The sequence below is a fragment of the Mustelus asterias genome, chromosome 18 (assembly GCF_964213995.1).
Source record: "Mustelus asterias chromosome 18, sMusAst1.hap1.1, whole genome shotgun sequence".
Taxonomy (NCBI): Eukaryota; Metazoa; Chordata; class Chondrichthyes; order Carcharhiniformes; family Triakidae; genus Mustelus; species Mustelus asterias.
In genome coordinates, this window is record NC_135818.1 from 23517672 (window position 1) to 23530325 (window position 12654).

The 12654-nt window shown below is 43.7% G+C and overlaps 1 protein-coding gene across 1 annotated transcript in view; it reads right to left on the bottom strand.

The window, feature by feature from the left end:
• LOC144507007 (EEF1A lysine methyltransferase 3-like) overlaps positions 1-11583 on the bottom strand; it is a 57294-nt gene extending 45711 nt beyond the window's left edge. The window contains exon 1 of the mRNA XM_078233528.1: positions 11274-11583. Coding sequence (XP_078089654.1) covers positions 11274-11336 — 63 coding nt within the window. The 5' untranslated portion in view covers positions 11337-11583. The remainder of the gene's footprint in view (positions 1-11273) is intronic.
• Between the last annotated feature and the right edge of the window lie 1071 nt (positions 11584-12654).

Sequence of the window (12654 nt, forward strand, 5' to 3'; positions counted from 1 at the left end):
CCGATGACTGTACGTGGCCCATCTATCGCAACCTTTGTTCCTATCCTATCCTAACAGTTGATGGGATTGATGTAACCACTGATTCAGCAGCTGCATAGAGAGGTGGAGTGAGCACCTCGCCGAGCTCGAAAACAGAGACTTTCACATGTTAACAGATCCTCTGCATCACATGCGCAGTTGGCCGAGAAAGAAAGCCTGTATCTTCCTACCTCCACGGAAGTGGCGAAAAGGACAATCAAAGGCCCTAGCTGAGACGGCATTCCATCAGATTTGAGAGTGTATTAGAAAGAGTTTTTGTAAATAACTTTACAGTCATTTTCAGGTTACTTAGGACGGGGGTGGGGGGGGGGGGGGGTTGCCAACATAGCATCTAAAGGTGCAAAACTTCCCCCCAAAAAATGTATGTGGCAACTATGAGGGATATTAAACCGTCTACTAGAGAACCTCGTGAAAGAAACCTCCTGGTAGCACAGTGCGATTCGACTGCTAAAAGTAGGACAACTGACACGGTGGCGGCAGCAGTACAGCTGCAAGAAAAATGCAGAGAACAACATCAAGAACGACATATGCTGGCCACACAGCTAAAGAAAGCTATTGACAGCGTGAGTCAACCTAATAGAAATATACAAACTAGAAGCAGGAGTAGGCCATTTGGCCCTTCGAGTCTGCTCCACCATTCAGTTTGATCATGGCTGATCATCGAATTCAATATCCTGATTCCCCCTTCCCCCCATATCCCTTGATCCCTTTATCCTCAAGATCTACATCTTATTTCTCCCTGAAATCAAATAGCATTTTGGCCTCAACTCTTTCTGTGGTAGTGAAATCCACACATTCATCACCCTTTGGGTGAAGAAATTTCTCCTCACTTCAGCATCCTCAAACTATGGCACATAGTTCTGGACTTCCCCACCATAATATATCATGTCTTACCCTGGTAGAATTTTATAGGTTTCTATGAGATCCCCTCTCACTCTTCTAAGTTCCAATTAATATAATCCTAACTGATTTAGTCTCTCCTCATATGACCATCCCAAAAATCAGCCTGGTACACCTTTGCTATACTCCCTCTATAGCAAGGACATCTTTCCTCAGATAATGACACTAAAACTGCACACAATACCCCAGGCATGGCCTCACCAACACCCTATCCCTATACTCAAATCCTCTCACTATGAAGGCCAACATACCATTTGACTTCTTTACTGCCTGCTGTACCTGCATGCTTACTTTTCAGGGGCTGATACAAGAAGACACCAAGGTCTCACTGCATGTCAACCTCGCTCAATTTACACCCATTCAAATAATAATGTCTTCCTATTATTACTACCAAAGTGGATAACCTCACAGTTACTCACATTATACTGCATCTGGCATGTATATGCCCACACACTCAGCCTGTCCAAATCAGGCTGAAGCATCTCTGCATCCTCTCACAGCTCACTCTCCCACCCAACTTTGATTCATCGGCAAATTTGGAGATAATACATTTAGTTCCCGCTTCCAAATCATTAATATATAATGTGAACAGTTGGGGTCCTAGCACAGATCCCTGCAGAACCCCACTAGTCACTAATTGTCAATCAGAAAAATACTAATTTATGGCAACCTTTTTTTATCTGCTAGCCAGCTTTCTATCCATCTGAACACATTACTTGCAATCCCATGCACTTCAATTTTACATAGTAGTCTGTTATGTAAGACCTTGTCAAAAGTCTTCTGAAAATCTAAGTAAACCACATCTACCGATTCTCCTTGGTCAATCCTACTAGTTACATCCTCAAAAAATTCCAAGAGATTCGCCAAGCATGACTTGTCCCATTGTACATCCATGGCAACTTTGTTTGGATTGTACTACTGCCTTCCAAATGCTGAGTTATGAAATCCTTGATAATGGATCCCAACAACTTCCTCAGTACAGACGGTTAGGCTCACTGGTCCATAGTTCCCTATTTTCTCTCTACCTCTCTTTTTGAATAGCGGATTACATTAGCTGCCCTTCAACCTGTCGCAACCAGCCCAGAGTCCAAAGAATTTTGGAAAATAACCACCAATAGATCTACCATTCCCATGGCCACTTCCTTAAGTACTCTGATGTATAACACTTGCTCTCCAAATCTGAATTTCCAAAATGTTTGTCAAAATTCTGTAGTGACTACATGATGGAATCTTTGTACTTGTAGAAATGTCCAATGCCTCTGCAGTGACCAGCAGCCTAATGCCGGGATGGAGCATGGCTTCTCAACTCTTGAACACTTCTTTTCTGCAATGCATAAGGACTCCACCAGTGACAAGCCTGCAAGCATCAAGTCAGGAAAGCTTTTCAATCTCCCAGACTGCATGCCTCCACCAAAGCACAAAGGCAGTAATCAGTGAGCTTCTGTGTATAGATGAATGTGCCATAACTTCCCACAAGGAAGACATCCAGGCAATGGGAAACAAATTCTCGAGTGCTGCCAAAAACCTACGGATGAAATGTTACCTTCAAAATGCATTGTTTTGTGACATTGAAAGCAGCCAGTATAGCTCCAGTAAATGTGATTAGAAAATGTTGCATAGTTCAAGCTGATGCCATTGGCTGTGGTGTTGAAATTCGCTTGAGCCATGTTTCATTCATTCTATTAATACTATGGGATCACTGACATGCTGAAAACATATTTTTTTTGTTCTGTTTTTATTAACCAAAAAATGTGTAAATCTAGTGAAATAGAATAAATAGTGCTCTGTCTCGTATGTGTTAATTGAACTGAGCAAACATATATTGACTATTGTAACTACAATTTAATACTTAACTCACTCTGCTAGGTTGAGCTGTGCCATTTTTAACTCAGTTGTTATAACTAACAAAATAAGTTTTTATCTGTCCTGTATTATATGTAGATTCATTATGGAACTTATGATTGAATTTGATCTCATTCACTTCAAGTAAATTCAAATTTTAATCATTCAATGAGGAGAAAAGAGATAATGCTCGATGCGCAGTGAGAGTGCAAATACTCTGATTGGTATTTTAAATATATATTTGTTGGTATATAGGCATCGCTGGCAAAGCAAGCGTTTGTCGTTCATCCTGGATTGCCCTTCAACTGAGTGGTTTGCAAGGCCATTTACAAAGGACAGTTAAGAGTCAACCACATTGCCAAGTTCTGGAGTCTCATATAGGTGTAAGAACAGACCGAATAAGGATGTTAAGATTCCCTTCCCTAAAGGACATTCATGAACCAGATGGATTTTATGACAATTGATGATAGGTTCACAGCCGCCATTATGCAGATTGGTTTTCAATACCAGGTTTTATTAAGTGAATTTAAGTTCCACTTAATAAAATGAAAGCAAACATACTGTGGGATGCTGGGCATCTTAAATAACAACAGCAAGTGCTGGAAGAATTCTTGAGTGATATATTCAACTCAAAAACGTTTACTCTGCTTCTTTCTGCGGATGCTGCCTGACCTGTTGAATTTTTCCAGCGCTTTTTGTTTATTCCACAGAGCATTAACCTGGCACTATGGAATACTAGACCAGTGACATTTCCAATATGCCCCAGTTTCTGGATTGATTATTGTCACTTTCCCACCTGCCATGATTATATGACATGTTGACTAGAGATACAGCTGCAATTTCACTGGCTGACTAAACATGTCCAACTGTTTAAAAGGAATGTTTAAAAGACAAGAAAATTCACTGACTAAAGATGGTTGCTACAAGACACTTGATGTGTGGTCTTGCCAATTGATGAGCATCTGACGAGTTCCAGTGTGGAATTGCAATTTCAAACTTTGCAATTTGAACAGAGACAGAGCAAACTATATTCCAAAGTGAAGGTGAAAAAAAAACATCAAAACTCTTCACTGTCTAAGAAAGGGACAATAAAATGCAAAGTGCTGGATAGCGAAACAATGACTGCCATAGACAGACTCGCCCAAAACCCTGTGGGAATATGCAATGGTTGCAGCCAGTGCAGGGAGGTTATAGGTGACAAAGTCAGTGTCAGTAAACATTTCAGCAGAGGAAGCAGACTGAAGAGCTGTCCTCTTTCCATCTCTTTCTTTTAGGAAAAGTGTGTCACTCAGATCAAGAATTCAGCTATCAAATACCTACCAGCGGACTGGGATCTTGTAATAATTGCAACACCTTGTCCATCTGACCGCATGCATGAAACCAGCTAATCCAAATTGGCTGCAAAGCAAACCTTAAGGAAAATCAAAAGACACTTACCCATCTTTTACTAATGTACTCGAACTTCCCTTATTTCTATACCTGTGTATGACGTTGCATTTTTTTATTTTTTGAGTTTGGTGGTTAATAAATTTGATCTTCTTTAATTCAAGAAAATCATGTTTGATTGGCTTCTTCTTGTTTGCTGCATAAATAGTTTAATACATTTTGATTTGTAAATGGCACATCCTTGATGAAAAAGAAACTTCAACATTTGTTGTGGCGAACCGAGGAAGTTGAATACAGGCGAACCAGTTCAATCTTTCCCTCCTGGTCATAACAGGCTAATATATGTCTAACATTTCTGGTACATTTTAAATTTACTTAGTATCCATGTGCCTTCAAAGGATTAATAGTGATTGATTGAATACAAATAAACATGTTTCTGAAACTATCAGAGATAGACATGGGGCATGGGACATGGGCGGCACGGTAGCACAATGGTTAGCACTGCTGCTTCACAGCTCCAGGGTCCCGGGTTCGATTCCCGGCTCGGGTCACTGTCTGTGTGGAGTTTGCACATTCTCCTCGTGTCTGCGTGGGTTTCCTCCGGGTGCTCCGGTTTCCTCCCACAGTCCAAAGATGTGCGGGTTAGGTTGATTGGCCAGGTTAAAAATTGCCCATTAGAGTCCTGGGATGTGTAGGTTAGAGGGATTAGCGGGTAAATATGTGGGGGTAGGGCCTGGGTGGGATTGTGGTCGGTGCAGACTCGATGGCCCGAATGGCCTCCTTCTGCACTGTAGGGTTTCTATGATGACATTTATTTACAATCAATTAATTACTTCTGAAAAGTGTTTGCTCTTCATTTGTAGTGAATTTGACAGGGGTTCTGCAAACAGCACAATCTGACAATCAAGACACATGGCCTGATAATCTGTTTTAGTGATGTTGGTTGTGGGACAAATATTGGGGTTATCCCCGTGCGATCTTTTTGGAAGAACAGAAAGAATAGGCCCACGATTCAATCAGGCGGTAATTCCGGCAATGCAGCACTCCCCCACAACTTCACCTCATTACTAATAGTAGATTGAGGGCGAGTTGATAGCGATTGCAGACATTTGCAATATTGGCATCTGGTTGGGTAAATTTCATATTTCATGCTTGTAGAAGATGCCGTTATTTGTTAAACACGAAAGACTGCTCGTTGATGCTATTGTTCAGAACACAATTTCATATTGAAGAATAACTTCCTAGTTCGTGTGAAAGCTCAAATATTGTCAGGACATGTAGACTAGATAATTAAACAACTTGTTCTCACTTCGTATTTACTTAGAGCTTCATACAATGACGTTCTCCCGTTGTATTGACAATATATACGATCTTAATGCAATTATTGACGGGCTCTGTAATTTGCCAATCTCACACAGTTCCCTTCATCCTCCATTACCATTGAACATTCAATTGATTTTTGCTGTGAGTGCGTTTTGAGAAATTATTGATCCCTGGCTGAAGAAAAACTTCCTGCTATCAAATTCCATTGCTGGTCTAAACAGAAGTTATGAAATTGCTGCCTCACGTCCCCCCCCCCCCCCAGCCTTCATTCCCTGACATCTCCCTTGAAAGTTTGCGGATGTCTGACGAAGGAGCAGCGCTCCGAAAGCTTATGGTATTTGCTACCAAATAAACCTGTTGGACTTTAACCTGGTGTTGTGAGACTTCTTACTGTGATCTCCCTTGAAACTCAGAGCCATCATAGCACACTTCCTGTCACTTCAGACTTGCCCCAACCAAGTCGCAGGCATGGGAAGTTCTGTTCTGTTGTGTAAGCTACTTCAAGATAGCCATGCGCGTTTCACCAGGGGAACATTGCATTCTGTGCGTATCAGCTGCCTTTGCTACAAACATTTCGGTTCTAAACACCAAGGAATAACATCTGCCCGTGGAACATCCTTGTGCCCTAAGATGTTTGCTTGTTTGACTTGGTGGGACTTGGAGCACGGGTGGCAGGGGCGGGGTGGGGAGGGGGGCAGAGACTGTGAGCGAGTTGGGGCGGTGATCCATTCAAAAGTCCACTGACATCGGCAGGACCGTAAAATCCCGCCATGAGCATCATAACTAATAATGTCATACATATTGGAGGGTATTTAATGCAGTGAACTGTCGTTTTCTAGTTTTGCTATTCTCACCTGCTTGATAAACATGTTAGTCTTAAGTCAATTTAAGAGATGAAGTCGGCCCCAAACCAAACATACCACAACTCCTATGGCGGTTGCGAACAAGAATTTCAATCCGGATTCTTCCCGTCCTGCTCGCCAACGGAATCATAGCGAACGGGGTCGGGGGGGAGGGGGGGGGACCACGCAAAGGTCCGCTGACTTCAGGAGAGATTTTCCGTCCTTCGGGCGAGCGCGGCGGTGTTCCATTCTGATTGGACGTGTAACTCGCCAGTGCTTCTCGGCAGGGTGAAAGGTAAATTAATCACCTACATGTTTCCCTCCTATCAGCTACCATCATAAATTGAAGGCGTCTCTTTTTTTTCTTTTGGCATGGCTAGGTTAAAGTCTTATTGCATGGTACGTTGCCTGCCTGGTGCCAGGGTGGGAGACATTTCTGACGGGCTTGAAAGGATATTGGAGCGGGAAGGGGAGGATCCAATTGTTGTGGTCCACGTTGGCACAAACAACATAGGCAAGACCAGGAATGAGGACCTGTTTGGGGATTACCAAGCACTAGGAATTAAATTAATGAACAGGCCGTCAAGGGTTATAGAACATAGAACATAGAAAAAATACAGCACAAACAGGCCCTTAGGCCCACAAGTTGTGCTGGTCATGTCTCTACCTATCTCGGCTTATATATAGGCTTACCTATAACCCTCAATCCTATTAAGTCCCATGTACTCATCCAGAAGTCTCTTAAAAGACCCTATCGAGTTTGCCTCCACCACCACTGATGGCAGCCGATTCCACTCGCCCACCACCCTCTGAGTGAAAAACTTACCCCCGACATCTCCTCTGTACCTACTCCCCAGCACCTTAAACCTGTGTCCTCTTGTAGCAGCCATTTCAGCCCTGGGAAAAAGCCACCGAGCATCCACCCGATCTATACCTCTCAACATCTTGTACACCTCTATCAGGTCACCTCTCATCCTTCGTCTCTCCAAGGAGAAAAGACCGAGCTCCCTCAACCTATCCTCATAAGGCATGCCAACCAATCCAGGCAACATCCTTGTAAATCTTCTCTGCACCCTTCCAATCATTTCTACATCCCTCCTGTAATGAGTCAACCAGAACTGAGCACAGTACTCCAAGTGGGGTCTGACGAGGGTCTTATAAAGTTGCATCATTATCTCCCGACTCCTAAACTCAATCCCTCGATTGATGAAGCCCAGCACACCATATACCTTCTTAACCACCTCCTCTACCTGCGAGGCCGATTTAAGAGTCCTATGGACCCGGACCCCAAGGTCCTTCTGATCCTCTACACTGCTAAGAGTCTGACCCTTGATATTACTCCTTCATCCCATTTGACCTGCTAAAATGGACCACTACACATTTATCTGGGTTGAAGTCCATCTGCCACTTCTCCGCCGAGTCTTGCATCCTATCTATGTCATGCTGCAGCTTCTGACATCCCTCCAACCTATCCACAACACCACCAACCTTCGTGTCATCGGCAAACTTACCAACCCATCCCTCCACTTCTTCATCCAGGTCATTTATGAAAATGACAAACAGCAAGGGTCCCAGAACAGATCCCTGGGGCACTCTTAGAAGAAATCTTAGAAACCCTACAGCACAGAAAGAGGCCATTCGGCCCATCAAGCCTGCACCGACCACAATCCCACCCAGGCCCTACTCCGATATCCCTAGATATTTACCCACTAATCCCTCTAACCTATGCATCCCAGGACACTAAGGGCAATTTTTTAGCATGGCCAATCAACCTAACCCGCACATCTTTGGACTGTGGGAGGAAACCAGAGCACCCAGAGGAAACCCACGCAGACACGAGGAGAATGTGCAAACTCCACACAGACAATGACCCAAGCTGGGAATCGAACCCAGGTCCCTGGAGCTGTGAAGCAGCAGTGCTAACCACTGTGCTACCGTGCCACCCTACTCCACTGGTGACCGACCTCCATTCAGAAAAAGACCCATCTACAACCACTCTCTGCCTTCTGCAGGCAAGCCAGTTCTGGATCCACAAGGCAACAGCCCCTTGGATCCCATGCCCTCTCACTTTCTTGAGAAGTCTTGCATGGGAGACCTTATCGAACGCCTTGCTGAAGTCCATGTAAACCACATCAAACACTTTTCCTTCGTCAATGTGTTTAGTCACATTTTCAAAGAACTCCACCAGGCTCGTAAGGCACGATTTGCCTTTGACAAAGCCGTGCTGACTACTTTTGAGCATACTAAACTTCTCTAAATGTTCATAAATCCTGTCCCTCAGGATCTTCTCCATCAACTTACCAACCATTGAGGTTAGACTCACCGGTCCTGGGCTATCCCTATTCCCTTTCTTGAATATAGGAACTACATCCGCAATCCTCCAATCCTCCGGAACCTCTCCCATCTCCATCAACGACGCAAAGATCATCGCCAGAGGCTCTGCAATCTCTTCTCTCACCTCCCACAGTAACCTGGGATACATCCCATCCGGTCCCGGCGACTTATCTATCTTGATGCTATTCAAATTTCCAACACATCCTCTTTCTTAATGTCCACATACTCAATCTTTTCAGTCCACCTCAATCCTATAGTACAACCACCCAGGTCTTTTTCCACCGTGAATACTGAGGTAAAATATTCATTAAGCACCTCTGCTATTTCTTCTGGTTCTGTACAGACTTTCTCACCTTCACATTTTATAGGTCCTATTCCTTCACATCTCATCCTTTTACTCTTCACATATTTATAGAACGCCTTAGGGTTCTCCTTAATCTTACCTGCCAAGGCCTTCTCGTGACCCCTTCTGGCTCTCCTAATTTCTTTCTTAAGTCCCTTCCTCTAAGCCGTACACTCATCTAGATCCCTATCATTGCCTAGCTCTCTGAACCTTTTGTACGCTTTCCTTTTCTTTTTGACTAGGTTCAGCGCAGCTTTCGTGCACCACGGTTCCCGTAACCTACCAAAACCTCCCTGTCTCATCGGAACATTGTCATGCAGAACTCCAGACAAACATTCCTTGAAAATCTGCCACCTTACTTCGGTACTTTTCCTCGAGAATGTCTCCTTCCAATTGACGCCTCTAATCTCCTGCCTGATGGCTTCATATTTCCCCTTACTCCAGATAAACATTTTCCTAGCTTGCCTGATCCTATCTCTTTCCAATGCTAGCATAAAGGAGATAGAGTTATGATCACTATCCCCAAGATGCTCCCCCACTGAGAGATCCGACACCTGTCCAGGCTCATTAGCCAGTACCAGATCGAGTACAACCTCTCCTCTTGTAGGCTTATCCACATGCTGTGTCAGGAAACCCTCCTGAACACACCTAACAAACTCTTCTCCATCCAAACCCCTTACCCTAGGGATATTCCAATCAATGTTATAATCTCTGGATTACTATCCAAACCACGTGCGAATTGGCATAGGGTTGAGAGAATTAGGGAAGTTAATTTGTGGCTAAAGGAGTGTTTTTAAGGCAAAGATAGATGGATTTTTGAACAGTGAAGAAATTAAGGGTTATGGTGAGTGGGGAGGTAAGTGGAGTTGAGTCCACGAAAAGATCAACCATGATCTTATTGAATGGTGGAGTAGGCTTGAGGGGCCAGATGGCCTACTCCTGCTCCTCGTCCTTATGTTCTTATGTTCAAACATTCGAACTCGGCACCTAATGTTCAGCAGAGGGAGACAAGTGGTTGCAGAAGCCGGCTTCCTTGTCAGGTTCACTCAGGGTTGACAATAAATACCATTTTAGCAACGCCAAGTTAATGTAAGCTGTTCCTTTCCGGCCTCCGACCGTGAAGTTATGCCATGCGAAGAATTGCTGACCTCAAGAGCCCGAGGAACGCGCGTATGTAACAGTAGCTGAGCCAGAGCCGCATGTTAATGATCATTGCACATGGTGGAAATACTGATCCTAGGATCGGTACGCGAATCTCTCAAGGCAGAATGCGTACGCAGAGCTCACTTTATAGCCAACTAGAGTTACAAGGCAAAGCAGCCTTGACCTTCGATCCCTATGTCGTTTGCTTGTTTTGCTTATGATAACTTGAGCTGCTGTCGCGTTTATTTGTGTCTAGTTTCTCAGACATCTAACGCTGTCTCCTCTGCTTTCACAGAATGGTTTTAAATCCCTTAACACACGTTTATTTTATATTCATTTTCTCTGACCGGTGCTTGGCAGTTAGTGGAGGAAATGAAAGGGAAAATAGATTTCAAGTGAAAAAAATATCAGACACAGTCGGAATTGAGGGCCAGCATCAGGGTAACTAGGAGTATCAGTGATCACCGTAGAGTACAGAGGCGTGGTCGTTCTCCTGACAAAATCCCACTATCCACACCGCACTATCTACACCGCACTGTTTACGTCTCATTATCCACATCCCACTGTCCACAGATCACTGTCCATATCCCACTCACCGCACCCCACTATCTGCACCGCACAGTCCACAGCTCTCTTCCAATACCTGACTGTCCACAGCTGTTAACCGCCCACTAACCACAACGCAATACCCACTTCACTGCCTGCATCGCACTGTCTGCACTCCACAGCCCACAGAACTCTGTCCCTCATTCCACTCTTCACCATGCAGTATCGACAGCCTGCTGTCAACATCCCAGTGTCCACACTGTCAACACACTCCCTACACTATTGTCGATTTAGATTGTCTGTTCTACGCTATTCATAGTACACTATGCACGTGTCACTGTCCGTACCACACCGTCCACATTAGTACAATGCTCACCGCACCGCCTACTGTCCACTCCGCTCTCCACTATGCACACAACTGTCCACATTATACTGTTAGCAAAACAAAGAGCAGCAGTGTCCTTAATGGCTACATGTCTGGCCTGGAAATCGTGCAGAAAGATTTTGAATAACACCAGTAAGCATTGGGACTGCCTGTAATTGAAATTGAGCATGAAATTCAGCGAGAAACATACCGGATCGATAGCTGTTAAGTACCAGCGGATATTGCTTTGCTGTGATTCCCAAGCTGCCTTCATTTTCTGTACCGTGCTACTCTTTATTAGCGACCATAACAAGGACAAAGATAGTACCAAAGTCACGTGAATCCTTTTAAACGGTTTTGAACTCAGAGGAGCTAAAGGCCAGATATCTGGAGCTCGCTGTCCACGGTCGACAGGGCTTTTGTGAAACCCTGCCAATGTTGGATCGGTTTCCTGTGAATGGCCCTTTCTGGCAACTTTGGTAGCACAAATTTGTGCTCGGGAGTATCTGAAACGCTCAACAACGTTGAGTTGCCAGGCTAATGTCAGCCTTCCAGCAGCTTCAAACTTTGTTTCACAATATTAGCTGAGAAGTAATTCTGGGGAATAAAGCCGGACAGGTGTTCGATGTGGCAGTGGGGGGAGTATTTTAGTGATAGCAGTCACAACACAACACGATTCAAGTTTGTTAGCAAAGGGGGAAAGGTGGACTGCAAAAACGGTTTTGTATTGAGAAAAGCAAATTTAATTAGAATAAGGGAGGATCTGGCCAAAGCAGACTGGGAACAATTTCTTATGGAAAAAGTTACACCAGAGCAAGGGGGAGGGTTGCGGGGGGCAATTTCAAAATGGAAATGAGGAATGTGGTGACACTGTGCCTTTAACAAATATATTTATATCATGGTTCTTGTGAAGGGAATGTTTTAAACCTCAGCTCTGATTATGGTGCTGATTTGTCTGCTCCAGGCAGCCCACCTGCTGAGAATGCAGAAGCATAATTGATCCTAGATATTGGGCTGTTTGTTTTAATCTGAGCTAATGTAGTTTTGTTTATATTATTTGTTTTGTCTCTTTGGGTTTTAGAGTAGGGTTTAATTAGGTTGATTGACAAGAGAGAATCATGTGAATGGGCAGTGCAAATTTTTCAGAGATAAAGCAGGCAATTTCTGTTTGGATCTGCAAGGAGAAAAACTCTTTTCTTTCGCTCTTTTTCTGTCTGGAGACATCAATTTTGGACCTGCTAGGGAATAGATATCTCTCTCCAGAGGTTTTCTGGATGCTGGGGGACTAGTAGCTCACGTACTAGCATGTAAGCCTGTTTTTTGTTAATTAATTTTGAAGAGGAGTTTATGCCTATGAGGAATATTGCTTAAATTGGAAACAATAGAGATAAGCTAGCAATTAAGAACTATATCTTGTCATGTTTAAGTATTTCTGTCGATAATGATTATGCTAATTATTTTTGATATAGTTAAACTATTGTTAAATGAAGTTTGTTTTGATAAAAGCTTCCTAGTGGGTTCATAGAATCATACCTGGGCTGAAACCCCCTATGTTCACACTCATGCCAAAATCAAATATGGTTGCAGTCTAG